Genomic DNA, 13,531 nt, shown 5'->3' on the forward strand with positions numbered 1-13,531 from the left:
CTTCACATTGTAGAACTATAAACCTAAGTTACTCCGTCATTTATGGTCATACAGAAAAAAGAAATATAAAAAAAGAATCTGTGATATTTCTACTTTTGTATGTGTCCACTTACAATCAAATCAAAACATTGTTCTTTTGTAAAATAAATAAAATAAACAGGGTGTGCGTTCTGCCTATCCGTCGCGGTAAACTTTTTTTTCTTGAGCACGTCTATAAACTGAAACAAAACTCAGCGAATACTTGTCACACATTTATGAGCCATATACCTTTATAAACATTTAAGTGTGTACTTTTAAATGATCGTATTCAAACTGAAAACAAATACTCTCTGTTTAAGTAATTTGTATAAAACCAACAAGATGTCCAGCTTCTCAAACGCTTCCTAATTATTTTTAATTTGAACACGCCCACTCACGCAAAAGATATTGACATGCAAATCTCCACATGGAACGCGAACGCGCTCGTTACCTCAAAAACAAAACACCAAAACACTTCACAAGTCTCTGCTTTTCGTCGAGTTTGAAAGGCGCACCGTGAGCTTACATTGGATTTAGGCTACCTCAGAAGAAGAAGAACGCGATTTGAAGACAAGAAAGATGTAAGGTAAGAAATTCTTACATATTAGTTTGTTATTGTTGCATAAATTTCACATTGCAGTTGAACTGTTGCTAGATATATGGTGAATATTATAATATTTAGACCCGTGTTTACTGTTACTGTGTTTGTGGATATCTGCTCAAACGTAGATATGTATATGGTAACCATAATGTTTTATATTTGAGCGCGATCGCGTTTGAATGTATCATATTTGATACATTCGAAAAGCAAAACGCACCAAACGGCTTCATGTTTTTACTATTATCTCATTTCATATCATCATAACGAATGGAAACATTTGAAGTAGCATGATAATCAATATATTTTTCTCTAGCTTAGTTGTTACTGAAATATTTTGGAAGATTTATAGGCTGCTATGGTTATTGTTATTATTATTTTATGCAGCACTGCGCATAGCCTATGCCTACAAGGCACAACAAACCTGGTGTTCATTATATTATATATTGTTGGAAACATTTGTGTGTGTGTGTGTGTGTGTGTGTGTATTCTGTGAATTTTAAAAAGCAATTTTAACCAGAAAAATCTAAAATGTATTCCCAAAATCGTGCAGGCCTTTCTCTTGATATCAGTATGTTCACTTATGTTCACTTTTTTTTTTCAGGGCCCAGATGCCACTGAGTCCTGCTGACTTCAACATTCACATGAGTCTCTGTACATGAACCTGGTAAAGTGAAAATCAAACACCTTGGAAATGAAAGGTATGTACAATGTTTTTAGGAATGGCACAAAGGTCTCTGTCTTTGGATCATTGTTTTCAATGAGTGCTTTTTTGTCATTTGTTGTGTATCTTTGGATTATGTTGTGTTGTAAATAAATCAAACAATCTAAAAGCCATTCTTTTTTTAAATCTCCTCATTCTTTGTGCAAGGTTGCTCAGAATGATAGGGCCTGATAGCTCCTAATAGGGCCGTTAGGGGAGGGTCTTTGTCTTTCTCATGTGTGAAAAGCTTACATATTAATGAGCTCCCGCGTAAAGCTTTCTAACACAAAACACGTCGTAAAATTTTTAAATCAATATATTGTCTTATCTGAATGAGCAGTCAGCGTGATTTTCACATAGTTTTAGAGCAAATATTCTAGGCTACGTGATACAATTTTCAAAAGTCTTGTGAAGAAATATTATTATTACTTATTTCAGTGAGAATTTCTTTTTGTATTTTCACAAACCACGCATAAATGTCATTATCTCAAAACTACAAACTTTTACACACATGCTGCTGATATATTATTGTAGCAGAGTTTGTGCTGAATACAGTGTAATTAGACTTTAGCCATGAAAATGTCACAAGTAACAGAAATAAGCACAAATGTCAGAGCATGTCAGAACACCTCCAGGGCCCAGAAAACAGCTTAGACCCCAGAGGGTTAATCAGCATAACACTATCATTCAAATGATCCAATCAGCCTGACAGTATCACCCATACCTTCACATGATCACAGAGACAAACAGCTGTACATTGAGCTTAATGGTCAGGAAATGCATACAGACAAAGGGTGAGGGTGAGAGTCTCAGCCATTGACTCATTTAGAGAACAGGACTGGCAGGAATCTCTTGATATAATCATCATAACCGCTGCTAAACTTTCTCAGTTTATATTGGAATCTAAATTAAACATTTAATAAATTTGTTATTCTTCACAACTGTATGAATTAATTTATGAAAACAAATAGTAATAAATGGGACTAATTCAATTGTACAGAAACAATTCTTATGAATCTGCTTTTCTGGCCCCACTCTCCACACCTGCGGCTGCACTCGACTTTGCAACCAGTGCTGCAGCGGTCTCATGTGTAGCAAGCCCAGTCTGCAGACGGAGGCTGCTGCTGCCATCAGACCCAGTAGCCTCTGAAACGTTTTTAAGGGGACAGCTCTGCCTTGAACGAAGAGAGCTAGTGTATTGTGAATGGACTTGATCCTCGGCTCTGATAAGCGCGCGATCATCGTGTGCGAGTCCAGAACCATACCCAGGAATGTGATCGACTGGCTCGGCTGAAGCATGCTCTTCTGTATGTTCACAGACAGTCCCAGGCATGTCAGATGAGCGAGGACTCTGCGTCTGTGTTCCTCGAGAGCGCCTCTCGATTGAGCGATGACTAGTGATAGTCGTCAAGATAGTTCAGTATGTGCATCCCACTGAGTTTCAGGGTAAAATCCACGGCGAAACCAGGCTCCAGGTGAAGAAGAAAGATTCTGAGGTTTTTTGCCGCCCGATGACACCTATATTGGAGGCTGTCAGCCAATCAGGTGAGGGCGCGGACACCATCAGCTATTTGCAAGCAAAACAGTTATTCAAATCAGGCTTCAGAGGAAAATGGATTTCCCCATACGTAATGTCGAGGGACTGACTCGATAAGGGACACTCCGTTTTCAAAAGATTGTTGGAGTTTAAGGCCTTTTATAATATCCATCAGTATATATCAGGGAATTAAAATCCCGAGCATCATGAGCAGTAACACCATCTCTACACCGGCAAGAGGCGCGAGACAGCGCGTCAAAAGCAAATAGTGCATCATTGTCTATTCTATGGCAAGCCGTTTGAACTTTTATTAATTTCCAGGATACTAATTCGTGATATCAATAATTCAATTGTAACTAGTTAAAATTATAGTTATTAATATCAGAAATTACATTTCCACTGGTAACAATGCTAATTCTTGATATACACAATGAAATTTTCACTAGTTAAAATGCTAATTCTGATATCAACAATTTAATTTCAACTAGTAAAAACTATAATCCTTGATATCTGTAATTGTGTTTTCACTAGTGAAATGTCACCATAGGCTGCCATTCAAAATCTATTGTTGATATCAAGAATTGATTTCTTGTTGAAATTCCAATTTCACATATCAGAAATACATTTCTTACTAGTAAAAACCTTTATTTTTGATATCAATAATTTAATTGTCACTAGTTGAAATGTCTATTCTTGATATCAAAAATTGAATTTCTACTAGTAACAATGTTCACTTTTTATATCAATAATTAAATTTTCACTAGTGACAATGTTAATTTCTAATATCATGAAGGTGATTGTTACTAGTAAGAAAGACATCTGAAATAATATTGATATCAGAAATACATTTTCAGATATTAAAAATGAAGATTTTTACTAGTAGCAATTAAATTGTTGATATCAAGAATAGACATTTCAACTAGTGACAATTGAATAATTGATATCAGTAATAGGGGTTATGCGGAACATACTTCCGGGTTCTACAAAACGGGTATAACTACTTCCGGTCGTCAGCTACTGAGGTAAACACAGCGTAGGAATGGCGACCTTTTATAGCCGGTGTTTACAGGAGCTACCCATTCTATCCATTTCAGATGTACATCGTATTGCCAAACGGACGTCCAGAGCCCCGAGTACTCCGTTAGATAAAGGATTTACGTTTTTACGCCTCCTCATTTATTCATGATTATGAAGGTATGTAAGTTAGTATATGTAGCTTTTGCTAATGGCACCCGATGTAGAGTTAGCTAACTATCAGTAAGTTAGTTTAGACTTGTATGCTATCAGTAGGTATGTTGACATAGCAACCGCGCGCGGCGAACATTCTGTCTCAATAATTTGTTCCAAACTGCGTGGTACTGTTAATATGTGTGTCATGCAATATCCACTCCTCGCCGCCTGGTGGGAGTATGTTTTGCTTGAATACGACAGTAACTACGTCATGTCAGAGCCCGTCTACGGAGAGCCTGCCCACTCCCTATTAAGCTCTATTGTACCGAATTTTGGTTGTAGTACCACCAGAGTTCCACTGGGGGCGATCGCCATGAGTGCAAAATGAATGGGAGTCAATGGGGCTAGACGGCTAAATGTGTCTCTTTCACCCGATTGCCGTTGATAAATCTCAAATCTGATTGTAGATTTTGCAAGTTCAACATGGGTTTTAGGTCGAAAGTTGAACGAACGAGCACTTATGTCCTTTCGTTTTCTTACAGGTTGAGTTGTTGTTGCCCATAACACGCTAGCATTCTGCTAATGAACGCTGATTGGTCAGTGAAGGACTGATTACGACCAGAGATACCGCTTGATGGCATCGTGTCATCCGCAGCGGGACCAGAAACAAACAAAACAAAAACTCTTCTAACAAGTGTGTTTACCTGTGTCAGCTGTGTTGTCGATGCCTCGAGAGAAAAGAAAGTGCACAGCGCGAACGCACCAGAGTGACTGAAGGATTGCCGTGAAGCAGTATCTCTGGTCGTACATGTATATGACGTCATTGACACTTTAAAAGACTTTTTAAAGCAAATACGTGACTCAAAAAAATCTAACACCCAGCAATGTGTAATTTATTTGCATCTCCTTTCGAATACAACATTCAAATTACAAGACAAAAAATTATATCCTGAGAAAAGTGGATTTTTATTGGTATAGCGCCATAGACCTCCATTCATTCTGCACTCGTCCTGTGAGCGCCCTCATATGGAATCAGAGAGGAACTGCAACCAGTTCAGAAGCCGGAAGTGTACTGAGAGTGAAACTTCTCGCCATATTAGACATTCTCTGGTCATGTACAACCCCGGGAAGCGTTAAACACTTAGAGCTTTCATCCCTGAGGTATTTTCAGTTCACCACAACTCACGGAAGATTTGTGTGACTTTCAACCGGTCGGCGGGCTTCATCTATGCTTTGGACATGAATGAAAGGTAGGTGGACATGAATATATACCTTTTATCTTGGTACTGACGAAATTTCATCGAAATCCATGGTGGAGAATGTATTTAACTAAATCGCGGAAATTTGGTAGTCACATTTGTGGTGGGTAGATTAGCGAACGTCCTGTAAGATGCACTGCAGGCGTCATTCTAAAAAAACATTGTCTCGATTTTAACTCATTCTCACCATGTTTTCCTTGAAATGATTACTGATGCTATGTAGCTTATTATGTATCTCATGGTTTTCCTGACATATATTAGTAATAGTTTTAAGTTTACATCACTTCGAATTACATTACATACGTGTAACTCTGTCTAAATTAATATGCTAACAAACTTTTAAGCAGTTTTGTCCTACCCCTCACTCATACGTGTTGACGATTCTTCAAAAGTAGAACATAATACAACTTATTATTAAATGAACATTTAATTTTTCATTTTAAAATTTCATTTTATTTAATCTCCTTAATTTGAACATTTAATTATCAGGCATTTTCTTCTTGAAATTTCCAAGATAAATAAATATTCTCCGTACTTCCAAGTTCAGTTGGAAATAAATTATTAATCATGTGATCAAAAAGTTATGCTTGCATGTTGTCTGTATCAATTTCATTTACTATTTTATTCAAAGTATTCTTCAACACATAAGACATGTTGACTAGTCCATTTATGTCCAATTTCCAATGTCCAATGTAGACTAATATTTTATGTTATGTCTTTACAGCTAATTATGAAAAGAAGAAAGGGGCCCAGTACACAGCCAGGTCTAGCCAGACAGCACCTCCTGGACAAGTACAGTGATCTACCATCTCCTCATTTGATCCAAAATGGACACATTCTATTTCTTTATGTCACAGCAGAATCAAGCAGAGCTGCAACTGCAAGAGAAATAATAAGATGCATACCAGAAATGACTGAAGAGCAGGCAAAAAATAAAGTGAAACTACTCGTTGAAAAAACTTTAAAAAAATACAGAAAGCTAACTAATGACCGAGAATTCAGTCAGTTTGAAGAGATATGTAGCCAAAGATTTTCGGGAATCTCCACTACCACCACAGTTCCCCGCGCAAAGTCTCCTGATGAACACCAAGTTCCAAAGCTTAGTCCTTTGAAGACAAGACAGGTTGCTAGAGCCAATTGTCCTTCTTGTGCCAGATATAAGGAGGCTCTGAAAAACATGAGGCAGAAACATCTGCAGATGCAGAGAAGCAAGTACCTGGCAATTAAGACACTCATAGCACAGCAGAAAAAGAAGGGAGCAATAAGAATACTTAATCAGAAACTGAAAAGGAAAGAAAAGCAAATATCCGACTTGAAAAATCTGTTAAAATCGCATGAGGCTGAAACCATTGCTAAATTTAAAAAACAAAACAAAGTGAAAGCAAGAAGTCATATGCGCCTGAAGAAATCCCTTACACACATGAGGCGAGAGGTCAAATCAAATTCTGTTGATGAACAAAGATGCTGCGAGTTCAAAGAAAGAATTAATTCAATGAACAGTGAGATTCATGATCTTCAGGTTGAAAACCTTCTTTTAGGAGAAAAAATCCAGGATTTGGAAAGTGGAAAAAAGCTTACAAAAACAGACGCGAAGTCATACTCCAATGAAATGCGATTGATGGTGTTTGACGCAATATCCAATCAGGTGCCCACTGCCAACATCCACAATTTGATTAAAAAGTTTGGGCTGCGCTTCACCATTAGTTTAAGTGATGTGCCAAAAAGGTCTACTGTGGAAGCCATGACCAGAGAATTGGGGGCAATAAGTGACCTCCAGACTGCTGAAGCACTTTTAGCGAACACACACTCTACCCTGAGTTTTGATGCAACCACACAAGAGGGAATCCATTTGAACAGCATACATTTCACCACCAAAGATAACTGTTATGTTGTTGCTGTAGATGAACTTCCAGGAGGCTCTGCTGAGGATTACCAGATCCATATTTGTGACTCCATCAGTAACCTTGCAAATGTCTACTGTCATTTTTTTGAGGCAGACTACGAAAACATTCTTCAAAAAATGATAGGGAATATATCAAACACACTCACTGACCGCTGTGCTGCCAATCATGCGGCCATTCGTTTAGTTTGTGCGTCTTGGAACAAGGCCCTGAATGAGCTGAATTGCAACCTTCATCCTCTGGAAACAATCGCTTCAAAGACAAAGAGTGCTCTGAAGGAGATCGAGAAATCCATGGGGATTACTGGGAAAATCAAGGGGAAAGACTGCATTGGGGCCAATATTGTGGTTCAGATGAATAAAATGAGGTACATGGATGGCAAGGGTGACCCTCGTGGCTTTAAGATCTTTCTGAATCACAACAATCTCCCTCTTGGCCTCATACCACGCTACAGAGGTAATCGACTGCACATTCTTTTCCATATATGTGGGATATTCTCAAGTCATCACGCTGCACTAAAGTCATATCTCTGTGGAGGAACATCCTGTGGAGGCCTGCGTGCTAGCATACTGGAAGACTTCGACTCTACAGCTGGTCAGGTTGAAATGCAAGTTCTGGGTTTGCTTGGGAAATTACTGACTGGACCCTGGATGACCAAATTCTACACTGGTGCAGATGACCAAACTGATTACATTAGATGTATTGAAATTATCAAAGAGACTGTGCAGAACCTGAAAGATCAACTACACTCACCTGCTGAACTCCTGACTCGCACAACAGACCTCTTTGGAAATCAGCTGAATGCTTCAGACAAAATCCTTGAGAAATTGCAACAACCACCAAAAGACACAGCCATGTTCATTCAAATGATGGAAAGCTGTCTGAGAGCGGTAATTTTAGTACTTGAAAGGCAGTATCAACAATACTTTGTTGATACATGGACAGTGACGGAGAAACTAAAACAAGAGACAACCTCAGCAAGATCACATAACATGGATGCTGAAGAGCTGATGGGGATGTTTAGTGCGCTGAAGAAGAAAGCTCCAAATGCCACCATCTGCTACTTGTCCTGTAAAATGAGAGCACGGAAAAACAACACTGTGGACTATTTGGACAGTTTAGACAAGGAAAAACAAGAGCTGGTCATCAGGAAAGCAGTGAGGCTGGGGGTAATACAAAGACGAAAGAGGAGGAAGAAGCAAGGAGAGCTACAGGAGGAATTGCACAAACGTCAAGCCACAAAAGAAAGGAAGAGAAGTGAACAAGACCGGAAAGTGTTAGAGAAAAAGATTGAAGAATTAGGTGCAGACAAGATCGAGGAAGCATTTCCAGAACTCCCAGAAGAAAAAATTAGCTTGATCAAGGAGTTGTTGGGTGGCAGAGGGGTGGGGGCATTTATATGTCATGCGTGGGATTTGGGTGGCAACAGAGTAATTTTCAATGGGAAAATTGAAACTTTCCATGTAAAAAAAAAAACATACACCGTTGGCTATTGGGCCATGAGCGGGGAGGGTTATGAATGCGATGCACATGACACTGATGTGTCCATCTATGCGATGGCAGCAGATGTCATCTTGGATGACTTGGTTGTACAATAGCCTGTCAATAACCAGTGATCAACTAGCACAGATACTGATAGCCTGTATATTTGTTGTAGCAATCATTTATTGTTAGTATGGAAAGCGAAAAGAGTCAACCAGCACAATCACACAGATACTGATAGCCTGTATATTTGTTGTAGCAATCATTTATTGTTAGTATGGAAAGCGAAAAGAGTCAACCAGCACAATCACACAGATACTGATAGCCTGTATATTTGTTGTACCAATCATTCATTTTTAGTATGAAAAAAAAATATGAATATGAATGTATATTTGCAATTTCAGAATATATAAATATGAATTCACAATTAATAGTGGTGTGTAAAGTTGTCTTCGCTTGTATTCTGAAAATAAATGTTTATGGATATGAATGAACGCTTATTGATTAGAATTGTTTTCAGTGCATTGCCATGGGTCTGATGCCCATTCCAACTAAAACAGTAAATGTTCATGATTTCATTTGAAAGAGCTAACAAAATTATATCTTCTGTTAAAATTTCATTCAAATATCTGATAAAATGTGGAAGTTACAAGCAAAAACATGTGAATAATAAGCATTTTCGGTCACATGCCTTCTATTGTAATTAATGTATAATATTTTAATCTAATCCCGATATTATAAATATCATAACTTTCTCAATCCTCAACTGATTCTCACAATCCAGGTGTCAATGAAAAGGTAATTTTCAGATCTGTCTAGTCATGTGATCCATTTTGATCTTAAGGGTGTTTGAAAATTTTGTCATCATACCTACTATCAGTAGTTTAACCTTTTATATTTGCTTGCAGACGATTAAAACAATCAAATGAAGACTGCCTTTTATTTTTTTATAAAAAAAAAAAATGTCTGATACTTAAGCATTCGTGACATTTTAATTAAAACAGAAATAAGAATTGTATTCTAAAAAAGCGAAAAATAAGTTACCTCAGAGATCACCAACCGCTGCAGATGATGCGTACTGAAGCGCAAACCGGAAATGCTTATACCTGTTTTCCGGTTCGAACGTTGGGCGTTCCGCATAACCCCTATTGATTTTGAATGGCAGCCTGGTGACATTTCACTAGTGAAAATACAATTACAGACATCATTCTTGATATTTAAAAATTAAATTTCTTGATATCAAAAATTATTATTATTATTATTGCTGACTGGGATGAGTAGTGTGTGTGTGTGTGTGTGTAAATTTTGTCTGTAAACCTATTTTCTGATTCACACTCCGGAGCAGAAGGTGGCGGTAATGGATGTCAACCGCCGTAAAATAGCAACAAGTCGAAGAGGAAGTTCCTCATTGAGAGGTTTTGTTTTGCTCTGCTGAACATCTCTGAGCGTTTCTGTCTGTGTTTTTGTCTTCCCGTGGATTACTCTTGGACTGTTTATTCTCTTCGTGATTCTTTGCTGCCTGCCCTGGACTGTTTTCTATTGTGGACTGATTTATGTAAGTTTGCTGCCTGACCTTATGCCTGTTTTCGCATTACGAGTTGCTTTGTCTCTACTGTTGTGTTTGCTGGAGATTGACCCTGATTGTACGACCAAGATCACAATAAAGCTGCAAATGGATCCTCTCTTTGCCGAAGCCTTGTTACAATAAAGTGAAGATTAGAGTTTCTATTATAGAAGTGCCATAAACCGGGATAATGTTATGTATGCGTTTTTCTGCCAACAGTTCGATGTATTTTTGGACTTTTATTAACGCGCGTTTAATAAAGAATCTCCACATATCATTTTGGTGGATTGAGTCTGTGGAAATGTCGTTTAAATGGGTTTAACTTTCATTTTGATGTTAATGTATGTTTATAGCCATATGTGTGATCTGTGTATTAGATGAATTGCAGTTACTGTTAGGGAGGACGGTAATTAACATGTCTTTTCTCATGCATCCTTCAGCTGAAAGACTGTGAATCTGAAGATGTGTGTGTGTGTGTGTGTGTGTGTGTTTATGTCTGTCATCTGTCAATAAACTGCAGATGTGGTTCATTTGTGTTGCTGGGTGAAATCTGCTATATATTTACAAGACATTTTTTGACAACATTCACTGGTGTGTAATTTTGATTTGTATAATGAAAGTTCAAAGACAAAACATTTAGCCTATTATCTGAATAACCAGATTCTCTTGTTTAATTCTATAGTTACCTTTTACACAAAACATAATTGTCAACATTATAAATAATGATGGCTGATTTGTGATTTTTTTTAAATTAGTTAATGCTTTATAGGCTATGGCTATGCTATTAGATGGCAATCATAAGAGCTGTGAAATATTAGCAAATAATCTAGGAATATAAATGCACTTATATCATAATCTTGTACAGCAGTTGTCGTTCACATTTTGACTATTAACAAGAGGATTACAAAACTAACCTTTGGTACATCAAAAATATAATAAATTGATAAACAGATCTCACTTGTTTTCTGTTCTTAAATCAGGGTTCACTTGAAAATTCACATTTATCCTCCTTGCAATCATTCTAACAACTTAATGTTCTAATATGTTTCAGACCAGATGGAGGTGAAAGAGCAAAGACAAGAACTGAAGTTAAAGGTGATGATGCTGTAGTTTGTTTCAGCCTGTTGACACCAATAAAATGAGCTTAATGTGCCAATTTACAGAAGATCTCAGACATCACCATAATGAATGAGCTGAAAACAGGGAACTTTTGGAGACAAAGAGGCTTTTCAGCAGCAGTTTAACATGATGACTCTGTACTTTTTAAATGCAGATTGGATAAAAACACAGTGATCACAGTTCACCCCTGCAGTGAAGCCCCTCCCACAACAATTCATCAATAAATACTGGGAATATTCCCATCATCCTACAAGAGAAGGACAAACTCCAGGAGTAGCAGCTGAAATCTGTGTGACTGTTAAAGATGGAGTTTATTAAAGAGGAGATTGAAGACATGAGTGATCCAGAACCTTCCAGAATAAAACATGAAGATACTGAGGAACAAATAGGTTGGTGTCCATTCTTGATTCTTCAATGTTGACACATCCAAATGATCATAACCTTGTATATAAGCAGTTGTCAAACATATTTTTACTATATTAAAAAGTGAACAGTGAAAGATCTGATCTCTGTTTCTTTCTGCTATTAAATAAGGGTTCACTTGAACTGATTCTATCTTGATGTGTATTTTAGACCAGGTGAGGGTGAAAGAGCAAAGACAAGAACTGATTGAAGAGGAGGAGGAACATCATAACTTTCCAATTCAAAGAACAAAAGCCAAAAAGACGCACACCTGCACTCAGTGTGGAAAGAGTTTCACACAGAAAGGAAACCTTAACGTACACATGAGAATTCACACTGGAGAGAAACCGTATACATGCACTCAGTGTGGAAAGAGTTTTTCTCAAGCATCAAATCTCAGTGTTCATCTGCACGTTCACTCTGGAGAAAAACCATTTAACTGTGATCAGTGTGGTAAAGATTTTATTTCATCATCAAATCTAAAAATACACCTGAAAGTGCATTCAGATGAGAGGCCTTATGTGTGTTCTCTCTGTGGAAAGAGTTATTCAAGGTCGGACAGTTTTAAACTGCACCAGAAAACACACAATGAAGTGAAAGATCATGTGTGTTGTGACTGTGGGAAGAGCTTTACTAGAGCTGAGATTCTGATAGAGCACCAAAGAATCCATACTGGAGAAAAACCTTACAAGTGCTCATATTGTGACAAGAGTTTCACTCATTCTGGAACTCTGAAATCACACGAGCGAATTCATACTGGAGAGAAGCCGTACAACTGTACTCAGTGTGGGAAGAGTTTCACCCGATCAAGTAGTCTAGTGAATCATATTAGAAAGCATTGTTCTGTGTCACAGTGAGCAAATGTTTTGTTAGATTCGCCTAAAGTAAATGTGTATTTAGTTTACTAATAAACTAGTGTTACTGTGAAATGCCACAAGATTTGTGTTTTATATGTTAGTGAACAAGAAAGAAAATTATTAGGGCCAAAGCCCTGAAAAGCGAAGGCCCTATTGTTTTCGTTAGGATTTTTTATTTTTTTTTTTTACTTCGCGTGCACTTTTGGGGCCCTTAACGTGCTCAAACTCTTGAAACTTTGCACACAGGTCAGAACCCGTGGCCATCAGGGCCGGGCTGAAGCTAGTACCCGGGCGTGGCAGGTGGGCTCGACAGCGCCCTCTTGAATGGGGTCCGTAAACTTGGTCCATAGATCAAAATGCTTACATGAATTTATATGAAAGTTTTACCTACAGTTACAAAAATCTGTACGTATATTGGTCTCATCGAGCCGGACAACTTTCTAATTTACAGTCATTGGCTCCGAGCAACAGGAAGTCAGATATTTTGGTTTGAATGTGGATTTCTTTGCAAAATCAGCCTCTAAATTTTTACCCACTCCTCTTAAAGGGATAGTTCACTTTGAAATTAATTTTTTATGTTTTAGCTTACCTCAAGGGCATCCAAGATGTAGGTGTCTTTGTTTCCGCAGTAGTTTCAATTTTGATATTTTTAGGTCAAACCGTTCTTGTCTGTCAGTCATATAATGCAGGTCGATGGTCACTGTCTCAAAACACAAGCACAGAGTTCAAATTAAAACAATTCCCCATCGTCCAAATTAAACAATTCCCCATCGTAAGTACACATTGATGGCCTAAGACACGAAACGAGCGGTTTGTGTGAGAAAACGAACAGTATTTATATCGTTGTTATCTCTTGAACACAGCACACGTCCAAATGATCTGACGGCGCGGGCGGGTATAGATATATACATAGATGTCGCC

At 37.8% G+C, this 13,531-nt stretch overlaps 1 protein-coding gene and 1 long non-coding RNA gene across 2 annotated transcripts; both read left to right on the forward strand.

Annotated features, from left to right (window-relative positions):
• Window positions 1-5,082: 5,082 nt before the first annotated feature.
• LOC308693244 (uncharacterized protein) lies at window positions 5,083-8,784 on the forward strand (the record flags this gene model as incomplete). Its single annotated transcript, XM_081370038.1, has 2 exons — window positions 5,083-5,276; window positions 6,010-8,784. Exon 2 carries the CDS (start codon window positions 6,016-6,018, stop codon window positions 8,782-8,784), a length of 2,769 nt encoding a protein of 922 aa, XP_081226164.1. The 5' UTR covers window positions 5,083-5,276; window positions 6,010-6,015.
• Window positions 8,785-9,999: 1,215 nt separating this feature from the next.
• Window positions 10,000-13,036, forward strand: LOC308693503. The gene is made up of 4 exons (XR_014030460.1): window positions 10,000-10,223; window positions 11,284-11,327; window positions 11,506-11,740; window positions 11,925-13,036. It is a non-coding gene; the product is annotated as an uncharacterized lncRNA (long non-coding RNA).
• Window positions 13,037-13,531: the final 495 nt, after the last annotated feature.

Source organism: Scardinius erythrophthalmus (genome assembly GCF_964197995.2).
Source record: "Scardinius erythrophthalmus genome assembly, chromosome: 7".
NCBI classification, from domain to species: Eukaryota; Metazoa; Chordata; class Actinopteri; order Cypriniformes; family Leuciscidae; genus Scardinius; species Scardinius erythrophthalmus.